The 18,318-nt window shown below is 45.9% G+C and overlaps 1 protein-coding gene across 5 annotated transcripts in view; it reads left to right on the top strand.

The window, feature by feature from the left end:
- The window catches only part of LOC136780234 (optomotor-blind protein-like), a 73,157-nt gene extending 56,067 nt beyond the window's left edge, over positions 1 to 17,090 (top strand). For 3 of the 5 annotated variants that reach the window (XM_066738472.1, XM_066738469.1, XM_066738471.1), the window contains exons 5-7: positions 6,762 to 6,908; positions 7,514 to 7,590; positions 13,639 to 17,090. In XM_066738472.1, the coding sequence (XP_066594569.1) occupies positions 6,762 to 6,908; positions 7,514 to 7,590; positions 13,639 to 14,479 (1,065 nt within the window). In that variant the 3' untranslated portion in view covers positions 14,480 to 17,090. The remainder of the gene's footprint in view (positions 1 to 6,761; positions 6,909 to 7,513; positions 7,591 to 13,638) is intronic. The other 2 variants (XM_066738470.1, XM_066738468.1) reach the window with 2 other exon arrangements.
- Positions 17,091 to 18,318: the final 1,228 nt, after the last annotated feature.

The following is an 18,318-nucleotide window of genomic DNA, read 5'->3' as shown; positions in this document are numbered from 1 at the left end:
TTTTTTTTTTTTTTTTTTTTTTTACCAGCTTTGACCTCATCGCGCCGAAATCACAGGGTTGTGACACCTCGACTGGAAGCGATTCAACCCAGGGTGTCGGCGACGAGGAAGACTCGAAAATAATCGCTTTCAATCAGCACCATTGTGTTGGTCAGCAGTGCTGAAGCAGCCAAAAGCAAAATGCTCTGTTAGCGAAACCGAAAAAACTCCATTTTACCCAAACCAAGGTCTATAATTCGACTCGAAGAGATCGAGACTGAAACAATTTCATCATGCAGAATTCTTCAGCTTCTTGCGTCGAGAGGCACGGTGACGTCTCGCTCGGTGGCAAATACATATACATATATACACACGCACATGTACACCGTTGAGGCATTACTCTCTCTACAGCAAGTTTGGCCACCCCCTAACGTCAAAATATATATTTATACACAGCCCTCATTCGGAGAAAGTAAAAGAAACGCCTGCTTCTTTCAGATTTTTCCAAAGACTGGGAAAAAGTGTCGCGGTGATGTTTAAAGTTTGCACTCGGGTGTTTTCTTCGCGGCTCGGAAAGAGTTTCCTTGAAATATTCATGCTTCTCGGGAAATTTTCGTATCTTCAACTTTACACTTGCCATGCAGCGTTGAATTTCCATCCGTTGGAGTGTATTTCCGCGGCTGAAACCAGCAGCACGGCACGTCAAAGACCAATCCACCCTCTCGCTTTTCCGTAAAAGCAGTACTTTTTCCAGGACGAGGGTGACGCTTCTTTGTGCAAGCCTGCCGTATATAAACCTGTCGATTTCCGTTTAACGTTTTCTTCGACGCTTTTCGCTGAAGAAACCAGGAATTTCCTCCAAGCTAGCCGGCCGTGAAATATTTTTTCCACCGACCTCATTCTAGTTCGCTCTCTTTTGCCACCATCCAGCTTTTACAAATCCCCTCTTCACCCTAACCACGCGAGAAACTTGGGAATTTTGGTTTTAAATATTCTCGCATACTCTACATGTATATATAAATTTTTCGTTACGCAGCTGTAATTATAGCTACGGCTATTGTGCATCCTGTTGGACCAGAAAGAGCATCGCGTTTAAATACCTCGGGTAGGACGACTTGGCAATTATTTGACAAATTTGGACACGAGTTGTAGCTTTAATTTTCCTCTACGTAGGTGCCATACTCCTCCAGAGTTTCGCAAGCTTCCTCATATTTATTTCTCTCATCTCCTTACATTTAGGAAATCCGTCGCACGTACGGTTCTCACTAATGTGTTTCGTAATTACGCCCACTGCTGGTGCAATGAACCATGATTACGGTCGATTGCAGTACAATTAAGTGGTTACAGCTAAGAATAGGGTAACCATATATAATGCACAATATAATCTCTATAGTATATAAATTTATAGACGAGACTTTCTAATCATAGTACTTTCTGCAACAGTAGCGAACTCCTTTCAGATTCATAATGAACATTACTCGGTAGCTTTATTTCGAGTCCTGGAATATTATACTTAAGAGAGAGAGAGAGAGAGAGAGAGAGAGAGGGGGGGGGGGGGGGAAAGAAAACCTGTAAAAATGCATTTATTGCCAGGTGCCGTTTTCCTCATCTTCTGTAAAATTCCAGTTGCTTTGCTCTGTATAGTTTTGTGGAGTCCAGAAGACAATTGGAAGAAAAACAGTGAATTATCTGTGGTAAAGTGGAAGGCCAGAGCGAAATAGAAACGGGCTATTTTTCATACAAGTGGCATTATTGGAATGATTTATATAGCAAGTTGTTGATAAGGAGAGTGGAATATTTCAAGATTAGCGTGGCTTTTCCATGGCTCGTGGGGTAGCAAAGTTTATCGTGAATTACCGCAGTAGCAGCGGCAGTGTGTCGGACTTGGGTACCTATTTACTCGAATTCAATGATCAAAGAGGCGCGTTAAGTCGATAACTGTTATCGTGCTGGCGTACAGTGAGCTCATTCAGCGATTTCTGCGCAACTCTATCTTAAGGGCATCCAAATTGAATCTCGCCGGAGCGGATCTTATAGTCTTACAACGCCAAATCCCCTCCCCCCCCCCCTCCCCTCCTTATTCCATTTTCAATTCGTTTTTTCCTCAAGGACGTTGGACCTTATCTTATAATTGATTCCACCCACACGCGGACCTCTCCAAGGGAATTCCGGACGAATGAAAATTGCAAGAAGCTTGGAAAAAATAAATATGGTAGAGGGTATAGGGGGAGGGGATTGAAGATTAAGAGAAAATTTGAGTGGGTTAGATTAGAGGAGAGTTAGAAATTTGGAAGGAGGTTCTGAGTGGCAAGGGTGCACGCTGATTGGTGGAAGAGCTCACGTGCTGGTCGGCCATAATGCCTGAACCGGATGATGGAAAAGCCACCCCCGACTCGGGCCAATTAACTTCCGGCCGAGTAAGTGCCGGAGGATTCCCCCTGGGTCCATATCTTTGCCTCCCTCTCCAACCTTACCCTCCGCCTTTCTACCTTTTTTTCTCCACTCTTCCACCATTCCCAATTCAACCTTTTGCCATTTCGTAGCTTTCACCCGGTCTATATTCCCCACTCCCTCTCTCGCCAATGCTTTATCCGGAAACAGATATCTTCTATTCGGTATACAACAGCACCGGTGCAAAGCAGGAGAAACCTGCACCAAACTCTGCGTCGAATCGTTCATTCTCTTCGCATGAAAATTGAGGATTTTCGGAAAACTCGCGTCGAGGGAGATGGAAATCTTTGGTGGAAAGATGAGAGTTGGGCCAGCAGAGCAAATCGAGTCCAGGAACGCGTCCCCTCGGGCTCTCGTGTCCTCCGCCCAGGGGTAGAAAAATCCACCCCTTTTTCTGCCGGTCGATACCAGGACGACCAGCCTTTCCGCCTCTCTCCACCCTCGCCTACCCTCGCCATTCCGAAACCCCAACCTTACCACCCCCTCCCCCTTTCTTTCTCGCACGCTCTCGCCTCGATTCCCACTTGCTTTCTTGTTTTCCCCGACGAGTTTCACTCGCGTTCCGCTTCCTGCTGCGATGGCGCCACCGAACCAACCTTACATCCACCCTATTCCGCTCCGACACAGCGAAGCTCGATAATTGCGCAATTTTTCTCTCGTATCTTACAATCCGTCATCGTGCTGATTCCAGTAGCGTTGTCCTAGGCAGGCTCGATCCCAATGGAATCTATATACGAAGGGGAGCAAACGTGCGAAAATGGTCACGTTCGAGTTTGCACGACTTGGCACGAGAGACAAACTCGCCTGGTGACTCTTTTCTCGAGTCGAGTGACGATGTGCGAGCGTGTGTCTCGGAAGAGTCACTCTCGCGCGTAGCAAAAGCAAATCAAAGTCTCATCGTCGAACGCGGTTGAGCAATCCTCGGACCATCATTTGACTTCTTAAGTCGACTCAAAGAGAGAAGGCTGCTCGTGGTACGATGCGCGCCGATGGAGGCTCTTCTTTTTCAGACTCTCTCTCTCTCTCTCTGTTCTCATCTCCTTCTTCTCTTCGTCTTGATCTCTCTTATGCTTACATGCGCTGCACTCTTCGTGGCGTGCCTCCTCTCTCTCTCTCTTTAAGGCCTCGAGATTCACTTCAGGGAAGTGACTTGTTTGCTCTTCTGTAGGATCAGTTGGCCAAACACTCGCCGATCCGTGACGACTCGTGTGAAGGACACCACTGAATATGCATATATATATATATATATATATATTCATCCAAGCACCTCGAATCAATCGAAACTGCGTTCTGCAGCTTCAACGAACCGCCAAGAAAATAATACTTTAAGCAGGAATCTTCTCAACCGTACATGGAATAGAGAATTAATAACACGTAGGAAAACGTTGGATCATCGTCGATAACAGCGAGATATAATTTGGTTCCCAAGTGTGGGAATTTCGCTGGACGATGGAATTGACCCCTGAAGAGTTCTCACGGATGAAAAGATGGGATTTTTCGTTAATCCAAGTCGTGTATCAAAGGGAGTAAGGTGGAAGGAAAAGCCGGCGATCTAGTTAAAAAGTTAGCTGGAGGCCTCTCAAGAGCGTGTTGTAGCGTTAATTTAATCCAGTCGCTTAGGAAATAAAGCAGCCGAAGTGAATTACTCGGCATTCGCCAATTTGCCTTGCACCTGACTTTTCCGCAACTTCTATATACATATATATATATATATATACGCTACGAACGAGGAAATATATAAGATATATACACTAAAAAAACTTTCCAATCATTTCGACACTTTTTCTATTCATTCCACGCGATGATAGTAGAATTCAAGTTCCAATGGCGTGGTTGGGGATTAATTAATGGTGAGCAATTAATGGGTGAGACTATAGGTATGGACGGTCGGTGTAGTCTGACAAAGAGATCTTAGGAGAGGGCGGGGGGGGGGGGGGGGGGAGTCGAGGTTCGTGGAGAGGAAAGGTACGCGGAACGAAATGGGAAAAGCGAGTGCAAGGAGAGACGGTGCACGATTTTCAGTGGTTACCGATGGGAGAGGTAGTGGGAAAAAAGTAGGAGGGGGAGGTAGGACAGCGTGTGCGGGTTCGTGATTCAAAGTAGGTGGGCTCCAGGTAGCCGGGACAGATAACAGCCGGAGATTACCGCGGACAGAGTCATTAGCAACGTTGGCTTCTGTGTCGGTCAGGGTATTCTCTCACCTTACCCCCTCCACTCTAAAGTTTCACCACGTATCCCCCCCCCCCTTCCCATGGACCAACTCGACTGCTTCTTGTCCACTTTCGTCCCGTCGATTTTACACCCCCCCCCCCCCTTTCACTACCACATCTAAATTACAGTTATATCCCAATACATAATTGACAATTCGCTGCACTCTTTTTGCTTGGCAAAATTCAGTGGAGAAGAGATTAATCGTCCGAGAAGTACTAATTGCTCGCTGCTGCCTTATGGTCGCTGGGAGGAAAGAAGCAAAGTGCCATTGGAGGATGATGAAGCCAACTGGAAAGCGTTGGAATATATATATATATATATATATATATAGTGAGAGAGAGAGAGATTTGATAGGCTAATGACAAACGCCTAGATTAACTCTTATCGCGCGGCCAGCGCTAATTATTTCTCCTTTGTAGAAAACCGCGCCGCGAGTAATGGCGTACACTGGCACTTTTGCCGGCTCCTCCCCGACCAGAGTATATGCGAGCCCGGGAGTATCTTATCTCGCTCTCTCTCTCCAATGCCTTCCGCTAACTTCATTGGACGTCCAAACTCTCCTTATCTAAAAGCCTCTCTCAAACACTCCCAGTTCTCCCCCTATCTATCTCCGTTACTCGCATTCATTTCTAGTTTTACCAGCAAGAGAATTTCAATCTCGATATTTTTCATTAATGACCATGCGCTATATATATACAGACTTTCCATTATATTCCAGAAAGAGGGAGAGAGAGAGATAGTAAGATTTTTTCTCGGCTTACCAAAAAGGGTTCGATGCTGGAATCCACAGATTCTCCCTGTTAATTTGATTATTTTCTCAATTGGCGTAAAAGCGTGGAAAGGCGAACGCGGTTCGCATTAAAGAGGAGCATTATCACTGCACCCCGGTGGCCGAGAGCCTGGAGAAACCATTGGGTGGAGGCTTGTAGAGGGGGGAGGTAGGGGAAGGCTTAGAAAAGGAGGAAAAAAATTGGAGAACCATCGACTCTGCTCTTTCTCTCTCTCTCTCTCTGCCTTTTTTCTTTCTCGCAGAATGCTGATTCTACCGCTAACAAGATATCCTGCGGAAGACTTTTCAGCTTAGCGGAAAATTCCCCTCGTACATTTACACAGGATCGCTCTCCTAATCTAAAATCTTCTTCGAGCAATCTTACGACCTGTTTAAATGCGAAAAATACTTTTCTCAAAGAAATTTGCGATTGTTAGAGCGGAAGCTTTCCAATAGTCTAATGAGGATGCAGCTTCGACCATGTTTCGAGGACTATCGACCGGTCGGCTTACCGATAGTCGTTGAATAAATGATGCCCGTGGCAATTGTGGTCAATTCTGACAGCAACGGATCCCATTTCCACTGGAAAATGCACGAGGCTTTCATTGCGAAGCCCACCAATCACAGATAAGCAAGGAATTACGAGGATTGCGCAGTCACTACGACACTCGATTGATCTTTTTACAGTTACTCCTTCGAGCTCACCGCGCTCTTTATACTGCATGCGTCATTAAATTATAGAAATTATTCTCCCTCGATGCTATATAGGGTGCACTGTACGGAAGATGCATCGGAGCACCATCGTAATATGCACTAGACGTTTCGAGAAAAACTATAACATACATTTTTCTCTCAGGACCTTTTACAGTGAAAATGAGTAAAAGCTTCGAAATGGTCTTAGGAATTGTAACATTAACATATGTAAATTATTCTTACATCGTTACTCTGGTGCATTTTCAATGGTCCACTCTGTATGAAAATTTGTAATTTTATGGCAAATCGTCGAATTTTTGTTTAGTAAATAAAGTATCTTTTTCGTAAGCACGCGATGATTAGTTTGTTCAGTGATTCTTAAAGTATATCTTATTATTAGTGGATATAGTTTTGGCAATAAGCCTGGACTCGACAGTCGATGGTAAATCGTTCGATCTTCTCTCCGCTACTTTTCGCAGTATAGATCTCATTCTGCCCTCGACTGGCGAATTCTTTCCACCGAAATGTCTCGCTGCCGATCTTTTATCTGACGATTTTGGCAGCGAGACGACTCTCGATGCTTGCGGGTTGCGAGCCGAAATTCTTGGCACGAGTATAAAATAGTCTGTCCCAATGTATGCTCCCTTTCTTGTTTCAGACGATATTGAACTCCATGCACAAATACCAGCCGAGGTTTCACCTCGTCCGTGCGAACGACATCCTCAAGCTGCCTTATTCCACCTTTCGGAGTTACGTATTCAAGGAGACGGAGTTCATCGCCGTGACGGCCTACCAAAACGAGAAGGTGAGCAATTTATTTTTTACCGGACAACCAGAATCTCGTCGCTTATATTGTTATACGCTTATTAAACGAGCCAGAACGTTGCGCGGCAATTATGTACACTCCCGTAGTGTTAAATTCTTCTCATTGCGTTTTTCTTCACTTTTTGGTCGGTGGGGTTACAGCGTTTCGTCAGTCAAAGATTCATCGACGCTATTTTTGAAGAATTTTTGTAGGAAGCGAGGAAACTCGAGTTTAGCTGGAATCGCCGAATGGAACAATCGTAAAGCGATCTCGCGACTCTGCCAGATCCCGGGAGTAATTAATATATGCTCGCGCTCCTTTCGAGGAATCAACTCGTTTCGCAGTAGACATTATTCCTGCTGCTAACGGACACCGGAGCCCCTGTTACCCAAACAGCCAGCCTTGTACGGATTTTTACGAAGCCACTCGATCATTCTTTCACCCTAATTACCATCGCCACACCAGTTAACCACCGATGCTTACTTTCCTTCTCGTATAATCAGATACAATTTACCACGATACACGCGTTTCTATAGAAAATAAACAATCTCCTCTAATACCTCATTAACACTTTGAATTTATTATAATTTTTCACTCCCTTGCAGATCACGCAGCTGAAAATCGACAACAATCCGTTTGCGAAAGGATTCCGGGACACTGGAGCTGGCAAGCGCGAGAAAAAGTGAGTATCGCTTTCAAAACTTCAATTTTTAATTAACGATTAACAAGCTAAGAATGTACATATTGATAAAAAGAAACAGTAAAAATCATTCACTTGGTAGATTTTTAGTATTTTTATGAAAATTTCCACATTTAGACTAATTAAAAATCTTAGAGAACGCGTATAATAAAAAGATACTAATGATCGAAGAGAAAGACAGCTAGTGGAATAAAGAGAGCGCGAGAGATATATGAAGGGTTGAGGCAAGAAGAGATTTTATTGGTATTAAAATAAGCGAGTTGGTATAGAGTATCGTGTCAAAAGGAGAAATCATATGAATGAATGGAGTATTAAGAAGATTAGCGAGGCTAATAGATGCTAAAAGTTTGGCTCCCCTCGAAATATCTGTATCATTAGCATGACCTTAGGGTCAAGTCTCGAGGTGGAAAGGGATGGTTTCATGGGGCTCATTTGCACCCCGTTCCGGCTCGCCGCCGTTGGCGTCCATTTGTATTCAATATTGCGGCCTTACGAGCTTATGCCAGCACGATATAACCAACGAGGGTGAATTTCCTCCATCACCTTCTGGCCACACTGTATTGCTGTGTACCAATCGTAATCCATTTCAATTTCATTTCAAGGACTCGAGGACTATATATATATATATATATAGTGAATCTTCGCGAGGATGGCTCTTGCTATTATTATTATATATAATAACCATATCATCCAGCTTTAAAAAACCTGCAACTGCACATATAAATTTCCATCGATTTTCTCTCTGTATCAATGAGATTTGTAATTGTGCAGGATTATTCCATCGAGACGCTTCCTCCTAGCGAGTGAGACGACCTTCCGGCTTGGGGTTAAAAGTCGGTGGTAAACGGTGAAAAATTAATCGGGGTTCTCGATTGGGATTCGTGGTATTCCGCGAAAAAGCGATGAGAGAAGTCTAGTGGACAGAGAGCGGAGGGAGCACAGCGGAGATAAAGAAAGGGCGAGGTTAATGGAGAAAATATGCAAAGCAGGGGGCGCGTCTAATTAGAATAAGGGTTAGTTTTGGCTTATGGTTTCGGTTAAGGGTGGTTGGAAGCCATCGGGAGATCGGCGCGAGAGAGAAGGTACCTGGATGAAAGAAGGAGAGAGGGATGGAGTGCAGGGTGCAGGGTGGTTGGAACATAGCCAATCATCGGATTAGCATACTGATGCTCAGGGGCGGCGCCGCTGTCGTTAACGTGAAGGGTGCCACTTGGCGGCTTTGAATTTTATATAGTCGCAATGTGCTTATAAAGGTCCTCTGCTTTGCCTCGCCATCGTCGACTCGAGAGCCAATTCCTCTCTCTCTCTCTCTCTCTCTCTCTCTCTCTCTTATTACCGAAAAAGAGCACAATATATATATAAATCCGATCAATTTATATAGGAATCTCGATGATTAATTCGAAATGCAAAAATCTCCTTTCGCAAAAAGAAAAAGAAAAAAAAACGAAACTGTATTGTGGAAAGCGTGAAACACAGGTTTGGTGTGATTCCCAATATCCCAATCGAGAGACGATAACAATCCAACTTGTTTTACTACCTCCATACAATCGTAACGCTGCATTTAACGTGGCCGTGTGGTCGCACCGCTCGTGCGAATTTTGCAAGATTTTTCGCATGAGCACTCGGATAAAAACAAGTTTTGCTCGCGACTGTACTTATGCAATCAGAGTTGGATCCAGCGCGATCAGTCGTACTATATACACACGCGGGACGCGCATACGTATCGCAAGGGGACAAGTTTACCTCCGCGCGATTATCCTGTCGAGTAATTGCGGATAATGGCGGAGCAATTAGAGTGCCGATCGCGTGCCGAATCGCGAGCGATAAGTTTTTCCCTGTTGTGCAATTTTCGGGAAGTGGCATCGGTGATTGGGCGGCGTTTAATTCTCGCTGGACGCGCGTGGCGTGCGACCACTCGATTCGTCATGGAAGTGAGAATAAAATCGAGCGAAACGAGGCACGAGAGAAGCGGTGCGGTGGTGGTAGGGGGGGGGGTAGATAGATGGATAGAAAGGGGCAGAGAGAGAGAGAGAGAGAGAGAGAAGAGTTGGAAAATAAAACGAGAGCAACGAAACATTTCCACCTCCGTGCAGATCCGGTTTATCGCGGTTCGAATCGCGCGCGCTCACACTGCAAATTAAATCGCATAGAGCGTCGTATATACATATATATATATATAGGCGTGGTGGTCCCCGACGACGATCGAGACCCCAGTCGTCCGTTCATTCGAGTTGACTTTCCATGCGATTCGTCAAACGTAATCTCTTCAACATCGAATTATCGCCTTTCTCCGAACCCCATACTCGAAACTCATTTACGTCCATTGTTCTCGCAAATTGCGCTTAACGGACAACGAATCGTCGCGCCTCGTTCACGCAATCTCCTCGTTCCTTCGCGACTGTCCGTCAAACTTTATCCAATTTTTCGTGCCTCAGCTCTGCGTTTATTCGTTTATTTTTGCTCCGCAGGGTTATTAGTCGGTGATATACCGTGCTTCGGCCTCCGAGAGCAGAGGACGATTTAAGAACTTTGGGAAATGTTTGCATTGCATAATCGATGACCCGATGAGGAACAAAGGGATGGAGAGAAGGGAGCTCGTTCCACGTGCGCATGTATGTGTGTGTACGTGTGGGGGTGGAACGGCCTGTAATTTAAAATGCGGTAAGGGAATCCTCGGCACCGCGACGCCACCCTCCTCGTCGTCTAATCCAAAGTTGACTGTGGGGTCGTATCACTTTGAAACCAGCCGCGTCACTCTTTTTAGTATCTCCTCTCTCTCTCTCTTGACGCGCTTTTACTTTTGTCGGCGCTAAACACACCTACTCCTTTGGCCTTGAAGAGGGGCGAGGGATGATTATAATTCCCCGCAGTCACCACCGATAGACGATCTCGACCCAACCTGAACTTTCATTCTTCGCGCGTCCCGATTATCGGCTGCGTCGATGAAAACCCCGCCTTCGATGCTTTCCTCGATACCTTTTGATCTCTCTGCGAAGAACCAACCTGAAACTTTCCTGTCCCTTCTGCATTTTGCGCGTCGATAAAGCGTGGAAACTTTCTCTCCAAAAGGGTAATTTCGTATCCGTCGAATTTTTATCTATTGCGTTGGTGAAGGGAGGGAGGGGGGGGGGGGTGTATATATATATATAGAGAGAGAGAACGTGGAGTGCAACGAAGAGAGACATCGGTGAATCCCGGCGTGAACTAGCCGTGCACTATTGATCTGGCGTACTCTCGCACTTATTCTGCTGGACGGAAACCAGAGTCAGCAGAGGTCCTCCCTCTCCCCCTGCGAGCGTTGTCTTCTTCTCACGCACACACGCATGCACACACAGACATTTGTTCTCTCCGCTCGACACACTCTCTCCCTCTCCCCCGTACTTTACTGGACGTGCGACGGTGCACTGATCGCATTACACGGCATTAGGACCGGAGTAAGCCTGTCGTTGCCTCCAACGGCGACTTACACGCGGCTTACGTTGCCCAGTCTGCCCGAACAAACCTATCCACTTTATCCGTTCTGCTCTCCTCTCTCCAGAACTCTGCAATCTCTCCCCAAGAATAGTCATATTTCACCCCCGCCCCTCCTCCCTCCCCCTTACCACTCTCGCGAACTCTAATCCCACTCGTTAATAGCCTATATGTATATATATATATATATATAGGGACCTTGAATACTCCTACCGATATTTTAATTACATATTAATTTTTTGCCAATTCTCTTCTTTCACTCTATTTCATGTATATGTGTGTGCGTGTGTGTCAATTACTACTGGCAAATCTGAATTGATTACATCCTACGAGGAGCTACTTTTGCCAAACGAAAGAAAACGATGGATTTCTGGACAAAGTTTGAGAGTACGCTTTGCACCTGCCGTTCGTTATCTGAGTTTCCAACGCGGAGAAATTCCGGGTGGCTAATAAGAAGCACAAAGAATGGATTTAATCGCTGACACATCCTGCTCATTACGATCCCTATCTCGGAATAAGCGCTGCGATGGTCTCTTTTTCAGTAAATTACGATCTCGGCCTTACAAAGAGCACATTCAGACTTTATCTAAAGTATTCTTTTAGCCTGATAGACGCGCGATTGATGAGCTTGCTGCTCGCTTTCGTGATATACGAATTTCTATTTGACTTTACCCCCCCCCCCCCCCCCCCCCATTTCATTCTATCTTCATCTACATCCTTCTTCAACTATTCGCCGGTGGTGCGACTGTGTGTAAAAGTCATTCACAGCGGACCACGACACAGTTACGGATTCAACGCCGTCCAGACACCCTCGCTAGCCCTGTAATCGATCTAATGATACGTCACGAACAGCGCCAACTTACTATCGCAAACACGTACGCGCAAATCTACAAGGTGAGACGAGAAAACACGCCGTTGGCCAACTATTGTGCGAACCATTGAAATTTCTTGCAAAAAATTCTATCCAACTGGAAAGAACGCAACCATCGGATATCCCAAGAATTATTTTCAGCTTCGCCTATCTATATATATGTATATGTCTCGAAGGAATTTCATTTTTAAAAAAATAATAGATATTACACTTGGCAACTCTGTTGATCCATACTCGCCTAATTACAAAAGCACTTTTCATATTAATTTTCTATTTGCACTCTGCTACGAATCTCTGTTAAAGAAGCTAGTACCTATATATATATATATATATATTTATAGAACAAGTTTTGATACGCCCTGTATGCAAACGTGGGCGTGAACACTGGTTTCGGTATCAAAAGCTTGTAGCACGATAACCAAGCGGTATAATTTGCCAGAGTCGAAGGTGTGAAATACTCGGTGCGATTATGGCGAAAGTGAAAATTTCCATTCGCTGAATTTACCAGGAAGATAATTAGAATTCTAATCTTGCGCAGAAAAATTATCAAATTGAAATATAAGTGTGTCGGGAGTGGATTTTGGGTGATAAACCGATAATGTCGAGTGAGTTTGTATTTGACGTAGAAGAGGGGGGAGGGGGTGGGGGGTGAAAGGTAGTTGCGGTGGAAACGTGGCATTAGACGAATGTGCTAGTGGGAATAATGACGAGGGTTGATGCAAATACGCACAAAGATACGTCTTATGGGTTCTAACGAGCGCTCATTAACGACAATCAGTCCTGATAATACCATGCGCGCGCGCGCGTTCTTTTCTAAGTTTCTTCGGAGGAAAATAAAAATAAGAGGGATTCCGATAAAATTATGGCTATAGCCATTGTGCCAATGGCGTTCGTCGGGATGGTGTTCGTGAGAAGCAATGGGTGGGGCTGGAAAAGTGCGGATAGGAGCGATATTCTCAAAGTCCGCTGGGATCGTCACATTTTTCACGCTTTGAGTATAGCGCGGCGTGCATGGGAGGCGTCGGTGCGGCAATTAAGATAATTAATTTAATAGCAACATTAGCTGCCTCCGGTCTTGGCTGCTGGGCGAGCATAAATCGCTGGACTCGCGCGCGTTTATTGCGCCGCCCGGTGAATTATCGCCATCGCCAAGGCTTTTGATTCGCCATTCAATGGAAAATACTTCGCCTCGCTTCTATGTGTTGCTCGCGTATACGTGTGTCTATATATTCGCGTGTTTGTGTTTGCGTAGCGTGTGTCGTGGCTAAGCGCGAGGACAGGCATTTATCGTGCCGTGCTCGCGAGACTCCTTAATGAGACTAATATTTCACTCGCGCTGGAAAATCCTACGACTCTGCTGAACGATCAAGCGATTTTCTCCTACCTGACCTTTTAAGTCTTCTCTTGCCTGCCTCGACTGACCTTGCACCGTTCCTCCTCTTCGTTCTTTAATTCCACTCGCCCCTCTATAAAATCAATCAAGTTTTTCAAACATTTCTCTCGCAGAGTTTATTATACTCCAGCGGTGGACGTTGATATTAATTTGTGAAATTATATATATATATATGTATAATTTTACAATCGTTGAGATTTAAAAATTCTATGATGCGTTGGGATAGTAATTTCAATATGCATGTATTGTAAAAGAAGCGTTGAAAGATTGCTAACTCCATTTCCCCTTGTTGCAGAAGGCAGGCGCTGTTGACCGTGTCAGGTGGCGGTTCCCGGTTGACTTCCGGTGCTCCGGCATCCCCGGAGAAGAGGCGCTCGTCGAATTCGGCGAACGACCTCATGGACGACGACGACAAGCTGTTGGACGTGGTGGGACCGGATACGCCCCACCCTACTCATCATCATCGAGAACGGGAGCATTCGCGGGACCGGGACGACAGGACGAGCGAGAGGGGGGAAGGAAGCGAGTCCTCCGGGTCCGAGTCCGGTGGAGGCGGCGCTGGAGGTGGTCCAGGACTGACAGGATCGGATGGTCCCAGGCCAGACGTATCCGTGGGACCACCGTTGCACCCTCCCCTCCTGCCCTACCTATATCCGCCCGTTCCAGGACTCTATCCTGGCCCAGGACCGCTGATTCCTCCTAGTCCTCTGGGTCTGCACGGTGGCGTGACCCCCGGCATGCTGTTCAATGCCCAATTGGCACTGGCAGCGTCGCAGCACCCTGCCCTCTTCGCCCACTACCCTCATCCCCTAGCGAGTCCTCTTCACCAGCTCAAAGGTCATCGCTTCGCACCCTACACGCTTCCCGCACCATCTCACGGATCCGCTTTCGAGACCGTCACACCTGGTAGCAGGACTCTCAGTCCAAGGTCACCGCCTCCGAGGCCATCCACGGGTTCGCCGACCCCCGGTACTGGCCTGGCTAACACTACGTCTTCGTCGACGACGTCCTCCGCCGCTGGAGAACTGAAGAGCATAGAGAACATGGTGAACGGCCTGCAGGAGAAGAGAAGGAGAAGTCCCAGCTTGACTCCTGGACATCGGGGAGACGCGGAGACTGGCGGGGGGAGTCCGTGACAGGAGAACCGTGAACCGGTCAGCAGCACCAAGGACGATCCTGAGGAACCCGGCCCGGTTCCTGGATTTCTCAAGGACTACGGCTCGGCCGATGAACGGGAGCCCGACTCGACCTCCGAGCCCTCGTAGCAGAGGAAACCGCGTCTCTTCTCTCTCGCCGAGCTCCACCCCGTGAATCTATCCGCAGCTTGCACGTCGATCCTCCAGAAAATCGACGACAGTCTCGATGAGCGCGTAGCTTAACGCGAAGCTTCCAGAAGACACCGAAGAATCTTCTCACCTGGACTTGCAACGATTGTTCCACTTGGATCCACCTTGATCACTGCGTCTGAGCTATGGAATTTTGGGCGACAGGCGCGGGCAGCCTGCAAGGACCACGATGTCCTTGATCGAGCGAGCTGGACTCACCGTAATTCACGCGCACGCGCGTGGCAGTGCATCAAAAACGAGGATCGATGGACAATGGTGGATCCTTCGATCCATTGACCTCGTCGTCATCCCACGATGAGGAATGTGCGACGAGTCGAGTAAAGTCTCAAGTCCAATCATGAAGAAGCTGTGCGGCGCAAAAGTGTGCAAGGATTCATCACCTTCGTATAGATATTGCGTGTTGTTAATGTATAAGGTGTGTAGGAAGCTTAACCGAGGAAACTCGAATCGCGACGGAAGGGATCGTCGAAGAAGGATTGGAGAACATCGATGTTTACCGTTTACCCTGTCACAAATACCAGGACCTCGCGCGATACCAGGATCCGTTCAAGGTCAAGCTGGATGACGACTTAGGCGTACCGCTTACAAAGTGCAATTTATTTCTCCCGAGGTGCGCGAGTGTGCTCTCGTTAAAGATTCGCGATTGACTGTAACGCGCGTTCTCCTCCAGTGAGTGTACATAGAAAACAGAATTCCTTATTGCAAGGACGAAGGACGTCTCTATCGACTCGCGAGGCGAGTGTACGCGCGTCGACGCTCCTTCGTCGTTCTCTATTTCCCTGCTATCCTGTGCATCCAGTCTCTGCCAATTTTCCAATTTCGCTCAGTACACACACACACACAAAGATCGACACACAAACACACACCTCTATCACATTAACCCCCTCGGTCGAAACGCGGCTCTCGTGAAGGCAACCTGTACACGGAGAGGCGAGAGCATACGCGCAGAAGTCTGAGTTTTGCAGCAATATAAGTACTATTAGTCAGATGTTGTATGATAATTAATTTAATTGTACTATCATGGACGGTGAAATAAATATTTAATTGCTGAGAAATCGTTTTGTCTTGATGAGCGAGAATGCACACGTTTTCTGACAAACACAAAAAAGTCCCCGTGTATTATTATTTATGTTGTTCCTATTAATTTTGTTTAAACCCTCCGATTGGCGCGAGGCGAGTTTCTCGCGATTCCTTCGAGAGTGGTCGTTTGTAAAGTTCGCGAAAGGACCTCTCGTTGAGAGAGAGAGAGAGAGAGAGAGAGAGAGAGAGAGAGAGAGAGAGAGACGTTATTAAGAGAGGGCTCGTCTCGTTCTTCTCTTTCTGTACATAGCGATCCGAATAGATTAGAGATAGTACTCATGTGGATGTTGCAAATTGCATGCGAGGCGCTAGATGGACCAAGGAAGGAACTCAACTTTGCGCCGACTTTGTAAATTAATTAGTTTGCGAGAGTATGAGAGAGAGAGAGAGAGAGAGAGAGAGAGAGAGAGAGAGATTTAGAGTCGATTAATAGAGAAGATACTGGAGGCTCTGCGTTCTACCTGCGTACACCGTCTAAGCTATAAGAGAAGCGACATTGCAATATGAAAGCACCTCCTCATTTTACAGCTCCCTGTAAATATGTACCTTAGTGATATTATATTATGCTATATATATATATATATATATATATATATATATATATATATATATATATAAATGCAAATACGCCTATTCCCTCTGTACTATTGAAAAATATATGATTGTATTAACATTAATGCGAATGAGCCATTTACGCATAAGACGCGCGCTTGACCAGACTAAGAATCCTGCTCGAAATTCGTAAACAAGAATATTAAGAAAGACGAGGAAGGCTGACCTATAGATATTGTTGCGCACTATCGAAACATCATTTCACCTTCTTTCTTTTTTCCCTAGCTGTGAAAATTGACGAACATTGTTGTCTCTCTCGATAGGTCGATGTTTCGCGACCTTTTAATTCGCGTGGATCGGAAGGAATATGATTCCCCGCTGCCAGGAGCCCGAGCTCTCAAGCCGCGCTCAATTTCATCACTGACATTTCGCGATCCGCAGTTTTATCGGATCGACATTTGTGCATGGACTAACGCAAGGTATTAGCCAACTAGCGTATTACGTAGGTACAGTTGTCAGATATATAACGCGCACAGGCCGATAATTTTATACACCGCGAGTCTCCGTTGGTAAGCTCGCACTTCCGATTGGCGAGCGGGGAATTATAACTGGTTTTTCTAAATGTAATTTAATTGACAACTGTGGGATTGATGGACGATTCGCGCGACAACGGTAATCGACTTTATGCGTGGCTCTGGGACAGGCGCAAAATTGGAACGAATGAGTGAGAGAAAGGATGAGAGAATGCTATTTAGAGGAGGGGGGGGGGGGTGGGGGTTTACGGAAAAAAGAAATATTGCGTAAGTAAAGGAGGTGCGGTTCGAAACCAGGGCCGTATCGTCGAGCAACGGGGCCCCGAGTACAACTTCGTTGGATTTCGCTAGCGTTTCCTACTAATGTACTCACCAAAAGTTTCAAGTATATCAAACGAAGGCGATTGTAACGATGTTAATTTAACATATTGTTCCTCTCTTAATCATCTTTATTTCCTGTACTATACGCATATACGTAAACACGTTTACAAAAAGTTTTATTTAGAAGGCAAATAAATTAAAACATTACACGCAATTACATGGTGCTTTTATTCTATTTATTTCGGTGTTGAAGAGCGTACTTTCTGCATCCCTCTTTCCAAGATCTTTGTATGGTACGATGCGTGATCCTGTATGTTAAAAATAGCGAGTTTTCTGCGAAAATCAAACACTAAAAGAAGATTTATAAAATGTAGCTTTTACTTAGTGATAGAGTCTCTTATGGAAAGATCCAAGAGATTAAAAATCACACATATAATTACACATTAATTTAAAAGCAAATAATCACAGTAGCTTTATTCTTCGCCATCACATACCCTTAACGACTCTCGTTCGTCTTCTCGATTTTTTTGCCATTTCCTGATTACACATTTAGTACCATCGATCATCGAACCAGTGATTATCGACTTTTAATCGCGAACGCGATCCCTAAGTATAGTTCTGCCTCGGAGGACTGTGTTTACGTTCGCTGCGAATGCTGGCTGTCCACTCCAATCAACGAGACGTATCAATCCCAGCCATATACATATAGAGGAAAAAATTGAAACAATAGAAAGAGAGAGTTGGAAGAACTTTTTCCAGGAACTCAACGTGCAAATCGCACTCGTTGCGAGGAATAACGTATAATCTCGAAGAACGCCTTGAGGTCGACCAGGATTCGGGAGCGAGGAACGGTGAAAGGATCGGAAGAGACGGTGGAGATGAGACGAGCTGCGATCGAGTGCGTTAATTGGCAATGAAAACGGAATGTCACGGCTCATAGATTTTCCAGATTAGGCGGCGATCGTGTCTGGCGGCACTTGTTGCCGATGGATCGATCAACATATTTTTCCATAGCCAACCGGACTGGTCCGGATCACAGTGCGTCCGCTTCTTGCGGAAAAATGGCGTTGGAAATTGGCCGACAAACGACCTCGTAAACCCTCCTATTAAACGGCCAATTACAGAGGCCGGCCTCCACGAAAT

Source organism: Prorops nasuta, unplaced genomic scaffold, assembly GCF_024137725.1.
Source record: "Prorops nasuta isolate Cenicafe-Biocafe unplaced genomic scaffold, Cenicafe_Pnas_1.2 PNAS00018, whole genome shotgun sequence".
Lineage (NCBI taxonomy): Eukaryota > Metazoa > Arthropoda > Insecta > Hymenoptera > Bethylidae > Prorops > Prorops nasuta.
Note: the sequence above shows the minus strand (reverse complement) of the source record. Positions and strands in the feature narration are given on the sequence as shown.